This window comes from Ananas comosus, linkage group 22 (genome assembly GCF_001540865.1).
Source record: "Ananas comosus cultivar F153 linkage group 22, ASM154086v1, whole genome shotgun sequence".
Taxonomy (NCBI): Eukaryota; Viridiplantae; Streptophyta; class Magnoliopsida; order Poales; family Bromeliaceae; genus Ananas; species Ananas comosus.
This window is the reverse complement of record NC_033642.1, coordinates 8,342,981-8,362,368: the sequence shown is the minus strand read 5'-3', so window position 1 is coordinate 8,362,368 and position 19,388 is coordinate 8,342,981. Positions and strand designations below refer to the sequence as shown.

Genomic DNA, 19,388 nt, shown 5'->3' with positions numbered 1-19,388 from the left:
TATATGTTACTATACTATTGATAGTACCAAACTCTTGATGCTATCGAGTTTTCGGCCGTTGGATGAAAGAATGCGCGGTTAAATGATAGTGGTCTCTTAGGATTGAGTGGGTGGTTGGTTGAATAGTATACTAATGACAGAAAATTCAATAGTATTAAGAGCTTGGAACTACCGATAGTATAGTAGTCGGACTCTCTCTCTCTCTCTCTCTCTATATATATATATAATTTAGTTACTATACTATCGATAGTACCAAGCGTTTAGTACCGTCGACTTTCTATTTTTAGATCTATTCCTTGAATCATTTCTGCCCGTTAGATTATACCATTCAGCCAACTACCCACTCAACTCTAGGAGATCACTATCATCCTAACAGCAAATCTCTTCATCCAACGGCCAAAAATCTAATAGCACCAAGTATTTGGTACTATTAACAGTATAGTAATGTAATATTATATATATATATATATATTCGACTGGTCAAGTAATATTTTTTATATAGTTTTTCAAGTTCGCAGGAATATATACATTAATCATTTTTGAAGTTTTTGCAGGGATACATGCAGTAGTAACCGACTCTTACAGAAGTCGATCGGCAGCGAGTACATACCTGGAGAAATCGGAGAGGCAAGTCTCCCCTCGTCTTCGCGTCAGGGATCGAGTCGGGCTCCAAGACATTGGTGAGGAAGGCCAGCCTCCCATCCTTTGTGACCCCCATCCATGTCCCTCCCCCCAACACATCCCTCCCCCCCAGCACCTTCTGTGCTCCCTCCCCCCACCATCCTACTGCCTTTGTTGGCCTGCCACATACATATATACATATATACATATACACACACATACACACATACACACACAAATATGCATACGTAAACTCCAACAAAATATTAGACGCATCTGAGTGAGATGCACCACTCCTTTCTCTTGTCGAGTATATACATATACGTACGGAGCAGTTCTACGTACAGTGTCTCACTCAGACGCATCTGATAAAATATTCTATCTTTTTTTTCTTTGGACAATTAAACACTACATGTGTATTCTAGCAACAAATGTATTAAAACATATACATGCACCAAGAATAAGTAACAAAGTAGAGCAGTGTCATGTTATTACATATACCTGTCATGGAACTCATCCCTGTTGAGCAAAAGGAGAAGTGGGTAGAGAGGGTGAGCTTGCCATATCCATGCAGCAATACACATTTTCTCTCTCTCTCTCTCTCTCTCTCTCTCTCTCTCTTCTATTCTCTTCTTTCTTATATTATTATTATTATTATAATTATAAGAAATTCTAATATTCTTGTTATACTTATCCTTCACCCCATCACAACCCTCTGGTATTTATAGGCCAAGAAAGCAAAGGAACAACACACAGCAAAAACCTGCCCACTTTTTCTGCCCACCCCATAGAAGAAATTAATGCGTGCACCCGGTTCGCTGTGCACCGCATATCGATCGGTGAATTCCGCCGCGGAGGCCTCAAGTTTAGAATCTAGTTCACCGAGCATATTTTATGATTTTCAAAAGGCTTGTACATCAAATATTACAGGTTTTAGAATACACTAGCTCGCCTTTTCGAACAGATAGATTTTAGATCAATTTGTTATAATTTCTGACAATTTAGTTGATTGAATATTTACACAGGCGCATCACCAATCATAATACTATACGTAATGCTTCCGTATTAGCGATATATTAATATTTAATCAGCTAAATTTGGTTATGGAACTAAATTGTAATAATTTTGAAAGTTCGTGTCTGAAATAATAATAAAATAAGTGTTAATTTCATACAGCTTCTTGTAAACATATCGAATATATATAGCAAATATATTTCTAAAAAGATCAACTTTCTATATTTATCCATGCAAAAGTCCGGTGATATTCATATTTGTCTCTCTGGTTTGTTATCATTAGAGCACTGTTTATTTGTTATTAGTAGATAAGTGAAATGACATTTTTGTCATCACAAATATGTTCCTTTAAAAACCCCAACTATTAAAATAATATAGAAATATTCTTTCAAAAATAATATAAAAGGGATAAAAATGTCAATTTATCGCATTCACTAATCAGGATCAACTATTTTATCGACGGTTAACTATTTTTTTCTAATTAATCATAACAGTAGAGGTATATTCGAAAATGTTAAAACTTTTATATGAATAAATATAAAATATAAAGCTTTGTGGGGATATATCTGCTGCTATTCGATATGTTTACAGGGAGCTGCATGCAATTAACCTATAAAATAAAGTTTGAGGAGGACCAAAGTGTCATATTCCTCATAGTTTGAGGACCAAACGTGCAATTTACCCTAAATTAAAATAATGTGCGGTGCACGAGATGTAGGGATACACTCGGTGCGCGAAAATATTTCTATCCTTGGAAACCCCCGAAGGTATTGTGTCAGAAGTCGGCATTCCATTGGCTCCAAGCAGTTGGAAATTCGGCATTGGTCAGTTACGTAAGCGAGGTTGCTTTTTTGGGTCAACGTGTGGGGCCCAGGTAAATTACAAAAGTTAAAAATAGAAAGAATTTAAATTGGGTTTATTTATTTATTTTTTTGATTATTAATTCCAGTGGGAATCATTACTGTGCTTTCCTAATTATACAAGGTTCGCACTTATGTGCTGGTCAATGATGTAGCAAGCAAATTAAACCGATTTGGTAATCTTGATTCGGTTGTTTCGATCGAGTCAGCTTGGGTTAGGTTGGATTGAGCCCAATTAGACCAGAAGGTTGACTTATAGGGGTTTTAATTTTTTTTTTTTTTCTAGAAACTTATTTTATGCGGAACGTGAATAATTTGACGCAATGCAACTGATGTAGAAACAGAATGGGTTTAAAACTAGTTCTGATACTCTGCTACGCCACCAAAAAAAGTCTGATAGAACATAATTCAGAAATCATCTTAACCACTTGTATTTATGTATCAATAGGTCATAAGAACAACATTTTGAATTACGATTCAAAATACCGACAACAGTTCTCTACTACATCCATTGGCGATGACATCCAAGGATTTAAAAACCGGGTTGAGTTAGTCGATTCGACTGGTTCAACCGTGACTCTTATAAAACGATTCGATTCAATTCTTTAAACCGGATAAACTAAAAAAAAATCACTTTAAACTAACAATTGTGGTGAGCCAGTCCGGTTTTAATCAAAATTATCTGGTTTGGTTTTATTTTCTATTAGTACATATTAGACTTACAAAAAGTGAAACTTGAAAACTTATATCTATTAAATTTAGCCCAGAAATCAATATTTTAGAATAATACTCTATATATACACGTATTTTTATATAATTTAATATTTATGACGCCATGTCGATATTACTGGTTCAAATAGCGGTTGACCACCCACTGGTTTACTCAGTGACCCCTGATTTATTAATATTTTCGGATCGCTGTTCAACTCGATTTTGAGAACACTGATGATATCCTCACATGTGGGTGGCAAAGAGAAATCTTAAGAGCTACTCATTTGTAGGAAGAAGGTTATTTATGATGAGTGACATGCCAAATTAAGTAATTTTCATGTGGCTCCTGGGGTAGCTTATTATTGCAATTTTATCATTCCATTCTAAATTAGACAAACATTTGGGTGCTAATATTAAAGCAAACATGGTTTTTTACCACATAAGTAAGGATGTGGAAACAATTCCTTCATTTATCTTGGAAATTCAAAAGATTGTTTCTTATAACAGCTAAAATTTAATAGGAGAGCCTAAACTTGCATTAATGTTTTATATTTGATTGACAAATTGTTCCTTTCTTTTTCTTTTTTTTTCTTTTTTCTTTTTTTACTTACAATATAATTAGGTGAGTAGAAGAAGCTTTGGGTTGGGCCCTTTATGGGCTGGGCCTTAACTATTTGGGCCTATTTTGAGCTATAATCCACTCTATCGGGTCGGAACTCCGCGGACGCATCGGCCGAGCCCAGTGGACTTCTAGTGTCGTTTTATTGTTGAGTGGGTGTTTGGTTAGAACCAAACGGACGAAAAGTTGAAATTTTTTTTTATTTTTTATAAAATACTATATTTCAATTAAAAAGAGTTAATTGCATACAGGTTCCTGTAAATATAGTGAATTATAAATATATTTCTGTAAATTTTAATTTTCATAAATTATTCCTGCAAAGTCCTAATGTTTTCAGATATGTCCCCGCCGTTAGAATCCGTTAGAAAAATTAAGTTAACTATAAGATAAATACTTTAGGTTAGTTAATTTTTGACATTTCAACCCCTCTTATATTATACTGTTATATCTTTTAGAGGAACATATTTATGATGGCAAAATTGGAAATATAAATAGTTTTCTAACAGTTCTCTAACAGTAACAAACCAGAGAGACATATCTGAAAATATTAGGACTTTTGTAAGAATAACTTATGAAAGTTGAACCGACCGTCCCTAAAGCAAGCGGTAAAGAGCTTGGTGGTTGGTACCCGAGACCCAAGTTCGAATCCTAATTGATTCACATTTCCAGTTATTCCAGAGATAGAGTTAAGTTTAGGATTAAGGTGGGGTTAGAGTATTTTTGTGTTTGGTTGGGGGTTGGAGTTAGTCCAGGATAGTGAAAAATAGTATTTGGTTGGAGTAGGTGGAATAAGAAGGATAGTGGGTTATTATGAATAGAAAATAGTGTTTGGTTGGAGTTTGGTGGGGTTAGATGGGGTTAGCTAACCCGGGATAATCCATTTGAGGTGGGTTAACTAACCTCACCTATTTTTAAAAGTATTTGGGGATAAAATGGGGGTTAAGGGGTTATTCCACCCCTTAACCCCCAACCAAACGGAGGCTATAGGAATATATTTGAAATTCACTATATTTGCGAAAATCTGTATGCAATTAATCTTTTTTTTTATATATATTTGCACGGAATCAAACAATCCCTTAGCTTCTAATTCTATTCTTAGCAATAATAGCATATAATGGAGCATTTGTTAAATATAATAGTATGATATATATATCTTTTTATTGTGGAAAGCTGAGATGAGATTTTGAAGCCCAAAAGTAAAAAGTAAACTTTGTTTGGTGCTTCTAATTGCGTTACAAATTGAATGTGCGCGCGCGTAGGTTTTTTTTGATACATGCTCATGGGCCCTATTTCCAAACCCATCTAAACCAAACCCAACAAGAGAGAGGCAAGCAATCTATCTAGTTGGTAACTTAGGTTTCAAAGCCGGAGCTTAGCTGTTTCATATTTTTAGCTAATTTATTTTTTTTAAAACATAAACGGAATAGATAGCACGCTATTTTTTCTCAAAACATATGAGAGGCAAGCAAGCCTCATTCTTTTTTTTGTAGAAACTAGGTTTCAGCTACAAGTGATAGAGGTTCAAAAAATTTTCCATTATTTCAGTTTCTTAACTTATATTAACAAAAACAGTTTGGAATTGTGAGGGGAACATTTTTTTTTTTTTTTTTTGAGAGATAGGTAGCACGCTACCCGCTTCGTTTATTTCGTTTAGAAATAAACTTAGCTGAAAATGTAAATCAACTAGGATTCAAACTGGGGTCTCGAGTACCAATCACCAAGCTCTTTGCCACTTGCTCTAGGGATGTTTGGTGTGAGGGGAACAAATTTGTAGGGATTAAAGTATATGTTGATACTAATTCATCAGATGAAGCTATATATTGAAACATATTCATCATATATGAAGCTCAACTTCACTTGTAATAGCAAAGAGAAAATAATTTTGGTAATTGTAATATCCATTCAGCTATCTTTATTATTATTATTATTATTATTGTGAGCAAGAATGATGAACTTAATTTCACCAACTGCATAGCTTGAGATTCTCAATGATTACTTCTCACTAATAACCTCTATTTTATTTATTTATTTATTTGCTTGGCTAAACAACACAAGCTTAGACACTATATTACATGTAAACTAGAGGTTATTAACCTATAACTAGTTCTAAATTTGGGCCAAAGAATGAAGAGTATGTAATTAGAAAAATGAAATAAAAAAGAGAAAAATGGGGTTAAGGCACCGATCGAATTTATTCTACAATTTTAACTATACTTAATCAAGTTTTTTAAGTTACAAGTTATCAATTTTTTTTTGAGAAATGTGCACTATTCTAAGTATCTAAATAAGAAGAACATGCATGCAAAATGATTTTGAATAAACATACTTAAAATAGTTAAACTATATTTTTTTTTCATCATTTTTGGACCATTATTTGTGAATCAAGTGGTCCTTAACTTGAATCACAAGAAAGCGAGTTTCATTTCATTGTGAAAAACAGCAAATAATGAGTTGCCCATTCATTGCTTTTCTTTTTTATTTTTGACCTCTAACTCATGCAATGTAGTAGATCATCAAAGTAGAAAAATAAAGTCCTAGTTTAAAACCCAAAAGTTTTAAGATTCAAAATTACCGCAACAAAATGAATACTTTTTTTATTTGTTTTCTTTTAAATCAAAAAAATCATATATTTTTCTTATCAACAATGGAAAGAATCAGAATCTGATGTGTGTATGTATCTTTTTCTTTCTTGAGACCTGTGCCTATTCCTACTCCCAAGCCATCCTATATTCCCCACTGGGTCCTACTGCACCGAACCACTTTTGGTTCGTATCTTTGAGTCGAGTATCATTCACTTCGCAGAACTTTTGACTCCACCCGGCCGGCTCGACCGCCTCGAACCCTAGGCCGGGCGTCCGGTCCCTCGAGCCGGCGTTCACCGTGTTGGTCCAATCTGCGACGTAGGTCGACGCCCGCCGCCGGAACTTCAGCTTGAACTCGTCCCACACCTGGTACTTGTAGTGGTTCACCCGAACCGATCGAGCCTTCACGGTTCGAAACCCTTCCTTTAGTCCGAAATGGTGGACCGAGTTGACCAGGGACCGGTCCACGGCGTCGAGCCGGATGAACGACTTGTGCCGCTCCTCCGCGAGCTGGCGACACGTGTAGCCTTGCGTGACGCCGCCCTTTGGGTGGGCCGTCTGACCCGACGGCCCGAACACGTGGCAGTCGATCGAGACCTGACCGACGGACGGTGGGACCGAGACGACTGAACCGAGCATGGACCGGGCCGGGCGGGCCGACCCGGCCCAATTCGGGGAGAACACGAATTCGTCGACATCGATAAAGGCCATCCACTCGCACTCGGCCCGGCTCACGGCGGCGCAGTGGGAGAACCCGGCCTCCTGGGCCTTGGGCCAGGGCCAATAGCGGGCCGACACGTTGAACCCTTCGGACACGAGCCGGTCCACGGCCGGGACCAGATCGTCGTCGCTGGCGTTGTCGTAGACGTAGAACCGGTCCACGCCGACCGCCGCGTGGTACGCCACCCACTCGCGCAGGAACTTGGCGGCGTTGTAGACCATGGTGCAGGCGCATATTAGCGAACGGGGAGTGTTACCCAGCTCACCGCGCGGGGGGACACGTGGAGGGTGGTAATTGGCTACGGAAGGAATCGCGGGGGAAAAATCGGGGGCGATCGCGAGGGAGATTCGGAGCGGGGACGAGAAGGTTCTAGAGAGGGCTTCGGGGGGAGGGTGGGGGCAGCGGAATACCTCTTGGGCGGAGGAGGAGGGGGCGGCGCCGCCGTGGACGGAGTAGTAGACGCAGCGGACCTCGGCGGCGTTCGCGCCCTGGCGCGTGTTGACGCCCTTGGCGAAGACGACGATGTCGTCGGGGGTGGAGATCGCGTCGTAGACGAGCGGGGACCATCGGATCATCTCCGCGGAGCGATCCGAGCCCTCCGATCGGGGGATCGGGGCGTCGGAGGATCCGATCAGGCGCGGCGAGTAGAAGGGGCGGAGGCGCCGGACGCTGAGGGGGTCGCCGGAGAGGTGGACGAAGAAGGAGGAGAGGGCGAGGACGGAGACGGTAACCGCGAAGAGTAACGTCGTTAGTCTCCGTCTCATCTTTCCGCTACGGAGAGAGAGAGAGAGAGAGAGAGAGAGAGAACAATTTTAGAGAGAGAAAGAGCGAAACGTCTCATATAGAGGAGGAAGAGGAAGTGATCGTCTTCTTGAATAAGGTAAGTGATTAATTATTTAGTAATTTCCAATTAACTTAATTGGAAAAAATAATTATAACTAATTAGGGAATAAGTGAACGAAGAGGAACCTTTGAATCCTAATCACGAAACTAATTCGCGTATTTATTTATATTCCTTGGATTAGAACAAAATAGGTATTAATTCGCGGAGAATAATAACAACTTACGAGGAGGCGCGTGGGTATGTTCCAAATAAAATAGGAAGCAGTGGTACGGTAAAATTGTATGGAGACCCCTCAACTTTAGCTAATTTTCAAATACTTTGTCAAATTTTATATATTTGATCGATTTTTTTTTCCATTTTAATTTTTTAAAATTATGAGATTTTAATTAAAAACATGTAAAAACTTTTATCAAATATTTTGACTATTATGTAAAACTTCCTATATTCAAAATTATTCTCCAAACTCTTACTATTTTAATAACATATATAGCTAGTGAAAATTGAGAAAAATGCACTTTCCAAATATATATATATATATATATATATATATATATATTTTGGCTCACCAAATCACTTACGTCAAAGCAAAAGCAATCAATCATTTTATATACTTCTAATTCAAGTCGAAGCTTCATGACTAATTTATTTTTGTTTTTGTTTTTATTTTTATTTTTGTTTTTTTCAGTGTTATATTGTAAATGACGAAAATTGACTACGTAACGACAAGTAACGTGTTTGTCATGAAGGCATCAACCCTGGCCGCCCGATCAAAATCAGACGACGATTGAAACGCCAAAGCCGGCCGGGGAGAAATTGGTTGCTGCACCAGGTGTAGTAAGTTTCTGTGCACCAGTAATTATAATCAATTTACATATATATTAATATTAATATACAAAAACTAATTATCTAAAATTCTAAATGTGACCAAAAAGTGTCTAAATAACTTGTGGACATTAAAAAAAACAAAAAGATTGTGAGTTTTAAAGCAACATTGCAGTCAAAAATAAGTTTTACTTTAATGTATAAAAATGTATATGTTCAAAATATAATTTTTTAATTTGTAGATATATTCAATGATTTTATTTTGTCTATCACATAAAATTGGGTAAATTGCATATGTATCTCTACGAAGCTCAACATTGCATTCAAAAATAAGTTTTACTTTAATGTATAATAAAAAGAATGTACACGTTCAAAATATGATTTTTAATTTGTAGATACTTTCAATGATTTGATTTAATCAATGATTTATTTTGTCTATTATATAAAATCGAGTAAATTGCATATGTATCTCTACAACTAGAGATCATTTTGATTTTACTATCCAACATTGCGATTTGTTTGATTTGAGTAAGTCAATAGTAGCTTTATTTTTAAATTTAAGCTAATTACCTATTTAGTTAAATCTATAGTTGTAAAAACTAGCTAATTACTTATTTTAATAAATTTTTATATAGTTGTAAAAGTTAAATGAAGTGTATTAACTAAATCTGTGAAAATAAATGACATCTTCAAATTTTACAATCAAAGTATCATTGATTACTCAAATCAAACAAATTAAAAAGTTGAATAGTAAAATTAGAATTTTGAAAAAGTGACTAGCTAAATAAAGATCATTCATAGTTCAGTTAGATTTTATATGTTTTTACTTATCTATATATGTTTTACTTATCAAATATATCCTCTAAAGTTGCATAGTTTTGCAAATAAACTTCTTAAAATTGACCTATTCTTTTCTATAAATAACCATTATTTTATTATTCTTTTCTAATATTTACAGTACTTACGGATTAATTATTCTACATAAATTGAAAATTATAAATTCTAAAAGATTTAAAAATTTATTGTGCATTGGGACATAATTAACAAATCTAATGTCGAAAACCTAACGGCTAACTAGTAACACACAACTTGTAGGGATAAATTTTATATTTTTAACTTTTTAGAAAAATATTTTTAATAATTAAAACTTTGTAGGTATAAATTCACATTTTAAGAACTAAGAGAAATGCATATAAAATTGTTCTTTAGTACTACAGTGCACCATACGTATGCCAGGTGCACGCATAGTTTAGACCGGCCTCATGGGCTCGTGTTCTCCCTCCTATTGAGACTCATCTAATGTTGACACTTAACAGAGAAAATAAAGTTGAAGGCAAAATATATAGGGATAACTTCAAAAATTTCCCGCTGTGGTTTCGCACTTTCTTACTTTAATACCCTGTGGTTTAAAGTGTATCAATTTATTTCCATGTGGTTTTGTTTTTCTCTTTTTTTTTATCAATTTTATTGTTTTTTTCTTAAATTAGTGACAAAATTAAAATTAAAGAATACTAAAGTAAATATTCGATAAATCTAGATGGGTATCTGAAGTTTTTTGTATATAATTTAATAAAATATTAAGAAAAAAGCTGTCGAAAAGATAAAAATAAAACCACATGGGGCAAATTGATACACTTTAAATTACATGGTACTAAAGTGAGAAGGAGGTTTTTTTTGAAGTTTTTCCAAATATATAACATTAATTTTTGGGTAAAAGTATAGAAAATATTTCGTAATCGAATTATTAGGATGTACGAAAAACGAAGTGGAATAAAACGTCCAAACCCCGTCGTCTAGCATATCTACGTTTATGCTGTCTAAGCCGTTCGATCACCATCGGACGGTCCTGATTCCTCATGCCACGTGATTCGTTGGCTTAGAGGTTGGAAGGGACCAGGAAGGGAGTTCGTTGTCAACTCGTGAGATCGTTGTGATATTCGTCAAAGATGGCTAGCAATTGTCTCTGTCTCATTCGTTTGTTTTCCAAAAAAAAAAAAAAAAAAGTTAATTAGCCTTTCTACCATTTAGCATATTTTTATTCTAAATTTAATTACATTCTACTACGTTATACTATTATTATTATTATTTTAAAAAAAAATATAATTATATTCGTATATTTTATTATTATTATTGCATTAAAAAATGGTATAAAATGAAGTGAAAAAGGGTGGGGGAAAGAGGTGATGATGAATATGCCAAACGTGCACAGTATGAAAAAGTCAAAAGCCAATGGAATATTTATTTAGCCAGAGATTAAACTTGGATTTAGGCACCATTTTAATCAGCGTGTGGGACCAAAAAGCGAGGAGGCATTTGGTTCGCACTTGTCTTCCCAGGAATCTTCCAAACAACGCTGGATGATCGATCATGTGTCGTTGTCGTTGACGGTTTCAATCATTATTCTGTTATTATCCAACATTGAATCGCATACTCTAATATTTTTCTTCTAGATCGCTGATTGTTGTTGTGGGTGGAGTTTTAGGACTAGATCCCGAGTTTTACCAATTGTCCGTGGCCTGCGCCTACCGCACTGTAGGGTGCAGTATTTGTTTCGGTAGTGTTATTAGCAGAAGCACTGTATAAATATATTCCTATATTCCTAATACTTTTGCTTGTACGAAAGTCGAAGCTAGGGGTGGAAAGGAGCCGAGCTCGAGCGAGCTTACCTCGGCTCAAATTCGGCTTGAAATTAATTTCGAGCTTAAATTTAAGCTCAAGCTTGAATTGAAATTAATTCGAGCGGAGCTCGAGCGAGCCTAATTTCGAGTCGAGCGAGCTCGAGCCCTAAACGAGCCGCTTGAAATTCTCAACATCATACAATCAATAGTTTAATTTGTATAGAACATTATCTATAATTTGATACAAAAATATGTCTAATAGTTCAAAGCACAAATAATTATATATTTATAATATGAAAAAAAAAACTTATGAGTTGAATATCTAATCTTTTCAACCTCACATGTCTTTTTTTCCGCCATCAATCTCCATATTATTCATTTTCATATATGCAGTCAAAAATAAATAAATTATATAGATAAATATTAGATTAAACTATCCAATCATATATAAAAAAATTAAAATTTTATATGAATAATAATTTTTACTTAAAAAATATTCTGTATATTTTCTCAAGCATACAATTAATAGCAAGGTAGGCAACGGCAGGCATATGCTGTTATTTGGTAACTTGGAGGGCTTCCGGCTTGGCCGCTTAGGGTGAGAGACAAAAAAAGAGAGAGAAAAATATATTGAAAATTTAGAGTTCTGTGAAAGAAAGGAAAAATGTATAAATTTAGTAAAATTTTGCTCTTTTATTTGTCTATTGGGTTTATTTTTATGGGCCAACAACATTGGCCCAATTTTAACTAAACTCAGATTATTCACTCAGCCTATATATAATTAAAATATATTATATTTATATATTTTTTAACATATATATATATATATATATATAGTGTAGAACTACTATGCTATCGAAAATATAGAGGATTTGATGTTTTCAAATTTTTGACCCTTTGATTAAGAATTGTATGGTTGGGATGATTGCGGTCCCCTCTAGGATTAAATAATATTCCTATGATTGAGTGGTCCCTACAAGATAATAATAGTATTAATTCAAAGAAATGATTAAAGAGGTTGATCTAAGAATCAAAAAATCGAAAGCACCATATCCTCTATACTTTCGATAGCATAGTAGCTCTACTATATATATATATATATATATATATATATATATTCGTGCTTTTCAAGCTTTTCGAGCCTAATTCGAACAAGCTGAGTAATACTCAAGCTCGGCTTGAAATAAATTTTGAACCTTTTTTTTTTGTTCAAGCTCGGCTCATTTAATTTCGAGTCGAGCTCGAGCGAGCCAAATATCGAGTTGAACGCGAGCCGGCTCGAAGCAAACCAAATTAAACTTTTGCTTTATGAAGTGTTATATTGTTGCTGCTCAAAACAAAAACAGAAATAGAATTGGTGGGACCCTGATAGTTAGAGTTACAAAGCAAACTACTCATTTCGTTCATTTTTTAAAAAATAAATTCAAGTAGAGCTTGACACTTTTGAGTACCAGTTATTAAATTCTTAACCAGTTATGCAAGATACGGTGGGTGAGCAGGCTCAAAGTTGGTCCGAAATTGAGGATATCAGTTTTGTAATCAGAGCCTAACTATTCTTTTAAGGATTAATTTCATATAGATCTCTATAAATATAGTGTATTACAAATATATTCCAACAAAGTTCAACTTTTATATATTATTCCTGCAAAAGTTTTAATATTTTCAAATATGTCTATATCGTTAGAATTCGTTAGAAAACTTTAGTTAACTATAAGTTAAATGCTTAGCCCTGATTAGTTTATAAGATAACTCGACATTTTTTCTTTTCTTATATCATACTGTTGTGATTTTTGGAGGGACATATTTGTGATGACAAAAATAACATTTCACTTAAAATATAAACAGTTATGTAACGATAATAAATCAGATGGACATACTTAAAAATATTACAAATTTTGCAGAAACAACATATGAAAGTTGAACTGGATGTATTTGCAATTCACTATATTAGGAGGGACCTGTATGCATTTGACCCCTTTTTTTAATAGATTCAATGGGCTAAAACACAACTAGTGGGTAGTGGGCCTAAAAAAAGTAATGGGCTTATATAGACCCCTTAGAGTTAACTATTTACTTCTTCTTTTTGTTTTGTAATTAATATTTCTTTCAATATTTAAGATTTTTAATACAAAACATTTTTATGTGGTAAATTGGGTGCTTTGTTAAATATAACAGTAGTTTTGTTTAATTCAAGTATTCTGAATGCAGCGATTCTGTTGATCTTAACTATATTTGAGTACCATTTTTAGCTCATAAAATTGCGAAGATTGCTATTCAATTAAATATAATTTTTTTAAAAAATAATTCAATAAATATTAATTAATAAAGCTTAAGGATTCATTTCAAAAGTAGGTATAGTTTGGGGGCCTCCACGCAATTTTACCTTCCTCTTCCCGCCCCTTCCGCGGCTTCCTCTTCCCTCTTCTTCTTCTTCGTGAGGAGTTAAAAATTAAAAACCCCAACTTTTTTTTTCTTTTTCTTTTTTTTAACAAACAAACGCCATAAATGGCGAATGGAAAAGAGGAGGAGGATGAGGCGGAGGAGAGCGCAAACCCTAATTTTCCTATTTATAGCATACTCTCTCTCTCTCTCTCTCTCTTTACCGAAATTGGTTTCGTCCCCTCTTCTAGGGTTTATTTTGGGCAAAAGAGGAGCGAAGTGGGGACGAAGAGGATGTAGCTTTCCCCCTTCGTTTCATCTCCCTCTCGAATCGGGATTCAGGGTCCCGAAGAGAGAGAGGAGAGAGGGGGGAGGTTTAGAGAAAGAAAGAGAGAGAGATGAGCTGCTTCCCCTGCAGCTCCCGCCCCCGCCACCTTCGCCGGAGGCTCGGCGGCGACGGCGCAGCTGTTCCCCAGCCGGTCATCGACTCCCTTGGTACGAACCCTAATTATCCCCTCCCTTTTTCGATTTGTATTAGGTAATATGTACGATGATCCCCCTCAATTGTAGTAGCCCATTTGAGAATCAGACCCCCAAGTTATGATTTTTTTTTTTCTTTTTTTTTCCAAAAAAATTGATTTGAGTTGTTTAGTTATTTGCATTGAAGATTTTTGCTAAAAATGACGACTTTTTTAGCTATCACGCGTTAATCATGTAGTTAAATTCGATGAAAATTGTCATTAAATTTAGTGAAATCCGCAGTTATTTTATGTGACTAGTTGAATCCAAATGAGAATGTGCCTGTAAGTAAAGTTTTATTATCCCTTTGTTTTCCCTTTGATGTTCTTTTCATCTTTTCTGGTTATCTTTCTTTGAATTTAATGCCTTTTGTTTGTTTTTTCGGGGTCCGAAGAGCTCGGAACAGATGCCCTTTCTCCCGATGTTGAAGGCCATGGCGCGCACAGATTCACCTTGCGGCAGCTTGCAGTAGCTACCCACAATTTCCACGAGGCTAATTTGATCGGCGAGGGGGGTTTTGGGAGGGTCTACAAGGGGCAGTTGGAATCGGGCCAGGTGAACGGGATTCGTTGGTTTATCGTTTGAATTCTAGTATCAAAAAAAAAGTTTTGATCTTTTGATGCCTGTTGCATGATTTCCGATTTCCGATTTCCGAATTGTGACGGAACAGGTTGTGGCGATAAAGCAGCTCAATCGGGATGGGCAGCAGGGGAACCAGGAGTTTCTTGTTGAGTGTTTGATGTTGTTAATGCTGCACCACACAAATCTCGTTAGTTTGATCGGATATTGTGCGCAAGGAGAGGAGAGGCTCTTGGTTTATGAGTATATGTCGAAGGGTAGCTTGGAACGCCACTTGTTTAGTGAGTTTCTCTATCATTCCACATCTATCTTTGCACTTTGCTTTGGTGATGATAGCAATTGTCATAGAGTTTTTCAAGTTTAGCTGTCTAGTTTGTGCGATGTGTGAAATTTTTACAAAACTTTCTTTTTCCGCATGACTGCTGTTAATTTAGACTATTGTGTTTCATATGTGTTTGCAGTTGAAATTATTTGGTGAATAACAAGTAAAATTTGCCAAACTCTTATGAGTGAAATGCAGCCAAGTCACTAGCATGATGGCGTACGTGAACTAAAATGGCGGTGTTCATGAACCGCGACATTATGTGGCTTTTACACATTTTACTTCTCTTAAGTCAGATTTTAACTTAAAAGTTGGCTTTCTTTCAACTTCCCCTGGTCTGCCGCTTTGATATGAAAAATTTCTGCAATCTCGAGCTACACATGTTTCCATTGCTTGTAAAGATTATGTTTTACTTTGATGTCTTACCAACTTTTCTTTCGAGTTGTGCTTAGGTCCAGGCCTATTCTTTCTTATATTTCCCATATTTTTCGTACCATTATTTGGCTTCATTTGTGCATCTTCAGAGTGTGAATCCTTGTACTTAGTGATTTACTAGGTTTGATTTGTTGGCTCCTTTTGAATCATTCTAGTTTTTGTTGTTTTGAATACTTATTCTAATTACTTCCTAATTTCTTCAGATTTGCCTCACGATAAAGAGCCTCTCGATTGGAACACACGGATCAAGATCGCCTCTGGTGCTGCGAAAGGCCTCACCTACTTGCATGAGGTTGTTAACCCGCCGGTTATTTACCGAGACTTGAAATCTTCGAACATTTTATTGGACGACGACTTCAACCCTAAGCTCTCTGACTTCGGATTAGCCAAAGTCGGGCCTATTGGCGACAACACTCACGTTTCAACGAGAGTAATGGGAACATACGGCTACTGTGCTCCCGATTACATTATGAGTGGCAAACTGAATGTCAAGTCCGATGTATATAGCTTTGGTGTGGTTCTGTTGGAACTGATCACTGGAAGGAAGGCATTTGACATGTCCAGAAAGTTTGGGGAGCAGAAATTAATAGTTTGGGTATGCTTTTGCAATATTTACTTCTTAGTTCTAAATTCGAGTTTCGTGGTTTTCCTCCGAAAAGAGTGTCTGAACTCTGAAGATTCATTTCGTCGCTCCTTTTTTTTTCCCCTTTTCAATTCTGTCCTTATGCAGCACATTTGTTGTGTATTCAGTTGTGCTTTTGATTAAGCATTTTCGGCTGGTCACCACCAATAGGTGCCCGCCAATGTACCAAGTAAGGGGTGTGAAATTCGCTCAAACAACTTGCTTAAACATCAGCTTTAGATAACAGATTTCTGAAACACGTCCATCGTAGGTTTTCTGCTTAATCGGGACATGAGGTTCCTCGATCTTCTTCCTTGCTGCAACATTTTCATTGTTATTGTAAGCAAGATTCTTCAATTTTGGCCGACAAAACTACAGAAGGTTGTTCCACTGCTGAGTTTTAAAAATTTAGGCGTAGTCCATCAGCTAAAACTAGTTTGTACTTTGTGTCATGAAATCAATCACTAAGACGACTCTGCATGGTCGTCGTCATCGTCGTTCTTACCACTATTATGTTCTTCATCTCTTGTATAAAAAAGAAAGTCCTGAAAGAAAGATAGGCATTCTATTACTTCTTCTGGTGAATTACATATATTCTACTTATAAGAATATGGCTCATCTTACCATGATCTTTCTTTTGCAGTCGCGTCCTTTTCTCAACGACCGCAGAAGTTTCATGCACCTTGCGGATCCATTGCTGCAAGGGCGCTTCCCACGCCGCGCCTTCTACCAGCTAGCTGTCGTTACCTCATTGTGTCTGCACGAACAGCCCCATCTCCGCCCTGCAATGAGCGACGTGAGCACTGCCCTCGATCACATTGCGTCTCAGCCCTACATTTCAGAGGCCGACCGTAAAAACAGCACCTCCCATTGTTCAGTGCCTCCCCGACAGGAGGGCTCCGATGATTTCAATAAAGATGAGGAGGATCACAAAGAGGGCTAACACCTATTTCTTGGTTCCAGGTAAGAATCAAATACGAGGCGAGTGTAACTACGAAGGGTTTCATTGGGGTGATTCTCTATGGTTGGATCTTTGCAACTTCGAAGATTTTTATCAACTTGAAGAAGGAAAATGTGCTAATTGATTCAACCAAATTCAGATACAATGTTATGTTTGTTTTCTTGGTAAAAAGCCGGAAAACAAAATTATTGTCCTTTTTTGTTTGCTTGTAGATCAGAAGCATGTAGTATCATTAGCTCTAGTGGCTCTGAAGTCTGCTAATTGCCTTCTTCAGATTATCACAATTTATCAGCAACTCAGGAATCAGTTGAAAATCTTGCTAAGATTATTATTATTATTGTTTCTTGTCCTGTTATTTTAAGGGGTCATTATAGTTTTCTATTTTCAGGTGAGTGATTGGAAAAAGATATGGTGGTGAAGGTCATTAGTAGCAGAAGCCATTAGAATTCCTTGCTAATCTATTAGAAGAACAACATTATCATCAACTTAGGCCAAAACTCAGTCATTTTCTAGCTTCATAAAAACATTAGGAGAAAAGTGGCTTGAATATATATACTCATGAAAAGCCTCAAATGTTGCAATAGTGCATTTCCCACCTTTTCCTTTTTTTTTTTTTTTTTTTTTTTTTTTTTTTTTTTTTTTTTCAATGTCCCTTCACTTTTGTTGGTATAGTTTTGATGCATTATGACAAGGAATTGGTTTCTAGCACTACAACAAAATATATTTAGACGACACTTTTTAGGCGACGCTCTATTCTGGCATCTTTAATATTTAGTATGTACCGATACCATAATTAAGTATCGCTAATAAATATATTTTTATCAAATACTTATAAAAATTTTTTAACGTTATATTAAAGCGTCAGTATATTTATCCCGACAAATTTACTTAACGATTTTTTACTCGACGCTTTTATAAGCGTCGGAGTTATTCTTACCGACGCTTTAAAGCGTCGCTGGTAATTATTTAAAGTGTTCTTAAGTGTAAGATTCGTTGTAATGTAGCATGGCCATTTTTCTACAATAACCTTTCATACTTGTGCCTGGTTTGAATCATCTATGATAGGATTAAGTCAAAAGTTTCAAAGAGCCCAATTTTATCAGAATGTATACAAAGTCAAGCTCTTTCAAAAGTTTTAAAGTTTGAAATGTTTAATTAAACTAGAATACAAAGTCTAGCTTTTGCAAAAGCTCAAAAAGTTTTTAATGTAAATGTAGTTCTCAAAAGGTGCTTTTCAACATTGTTCACCTCTTGAGTTTGACTTTTTGACAACAATGAGAATCTCTTGTTTCCCTAATCTCAATCAAGGAGTGGAAAATCAAACATATAATTATGTAGTTGTACTACTTGTTTAAAGGTGAAGTTACTATTATGATATTGCTAATTAGTCCCTGAACATTTTTGTTTACACTTTTTTTTTTTTTCTAAGCAATTCCATACCCTGGCCGCAAAAAAAAAGTTTAGTTTTTTTCTTTAGAATGATCATTTTGTATGAAAATAAAAAGTTGCATGTTGTTAAGGTTTTTTACTTTATTTTATTTTATTTTTATCTTTTAAACTTTAGTCAAACTATAAATAATGAAAGAAAAAGGGGCCTAAATCCAATACCAAATAGCTGGTTTTAACTACTCAATTGCTGCTTTTTTTTTTTTTTTTGGAATTATTGTTGTTCTTTTGCAATTAAGTCAATGGTGTTGGGTACAAGATTCATCAAGGAGCTTTAATTTACAAGAAAAGTTATCAAAGTCAATTTGATAATTCAACTACTAAGAAATGCCCTAGAAAGGTCATTTTTTTGCACTAAATTTGTTTGAATGAATGTGTCCTTCAAATTTTTGAAAACTTTTGAAAAAGAAAAATAAATTGTTGGACTACAAAGAGAAAGGGAAAAAAACACACACAAAAAAAAAGCTTTCTCACTATTTTTGTTTTGAAAGTAAATTGCTTTCTCACTATGGTACATATGTAATTAATTGAGGTTTGAGAAGATGTGGGCTCTTATCCTTTTCTTTTTGACAATTCTTAATTGTTCTTTTTCAAAAGTTCCAGCTATTATAGTCGCTACCTTAATATTTGCCTATGCCTGAGTTTTCGTCGGCTCATGACGCAGATTCAAATTAAAACAAAACAAAAAAAACCTAAATAAGACTAGCTGTACA

At 35.6% G+C, this 19,388-nt stretch overlaps 3 protein-coding genes across 4 annotated transcripts in view; 1 reads left to right on the top strand and 2 right to left on the bottom strand.

The window, feature by feature from the left end:
• Nucleotides 1–1,287, bottom strand: part of LOC109727233 (transport and Golgi organization 2 homolog) — a 4,691-nt gene extending 3,404 nt beyond the window's left edge. The window contains exons 1-2 of the mRNA XM_020257249.1: nt 1,123–1,287; nt 611–800 (exon numbers count right to left, since the gene is read on the bottom strand). Coding sequence (XP_020112838.1) covers nt 611–800; nt 1,123–1,205 — 273 coding nt within the window. The 5' untranslated portion in view covers nt 1,206–1,287. The remainder of the gene's footprint in view (nt 1–610; nt 801–1,122) is intronic.
• Nucleotides 5,529–7,979, bottom strand: LOC109726936 (glycosyltransferase family 92 protein At1g27200-like). Its single transcript, XM_020256759.1, has one exon. It carries the CDS (start codon nt 7,890–7,892, stop codon nt 6,534–6,536), a length of 1,359 nt encoding a protein of 452 aa, XP_020112348.1. The 5' UTR covers nt 7,893–7,979; the 3' UTR covers nt 5,529–6,533.
• Nucleotides 7,897–17,605, top strand: LOC109726937 (probable serine/threonine-protein kinase PBL21). Of its 2 annotated transcripts, none has more exons than XM_020256760.1 (7): nt 7,897–8,008; nt 8,658–8,806; nt 14,043–14,286; nt 14,705–14,865; nt 14,981–15,170; nt 15,850–16,241; nt 16,912–17,605. In XM_020256760.1, the coding sequence occupies exons 3-7, from the start codon at nt 14,190–14,192 to the stop codon at nt 17,209–17,211; spliced, it is 1,140 nt and encodes a 379-aa protein (XP_020112349.1). In that variant the 5' UTR covers nt 7,897–8,008; nt 8,658–8,806; nt 14,043–14,189; the 3' UTR covers nt 17,212–17,605. The 2 variants fall into 2 exon arrangements, with proteins under 2 accessions (XP_020112349.1, XP_020112350.1); XM_020256761.1 differs by having other exon boundaries at nt 7,964–8,008; nt 8,719–8,806.

Coding starts and splice junctions, on each gene's coding strand:
- LOC109726936 (XM_020256759.1), bottom strand. CDS start 7,892: ATGAGACGGAGACTAACGACGTTACTCTTCGCGGTTACCGTCTCCGTC.
- LOC109726937 (XM_020256760.1), top strand. CDS start 14,190: ATGAGCTGCTTCCCCTGCAGCTCCCGCCCCCGCCACCTTCGCCGGAGG. Junction 14,287..14,704: donor GCCGGTCATCGACTCCCTTG/GTACGAACCCTA, acceptor CGGGGTCCGAAG/AGCTCGGAACAGATGCCCTT. Junction 15,171..15,849: donor CTTGGAACGCCACTTGTTTA/GTGAGTTTCTCT, acceptor TAATTTCTTCAG/ATTTGCCTCACGATAAAGAG.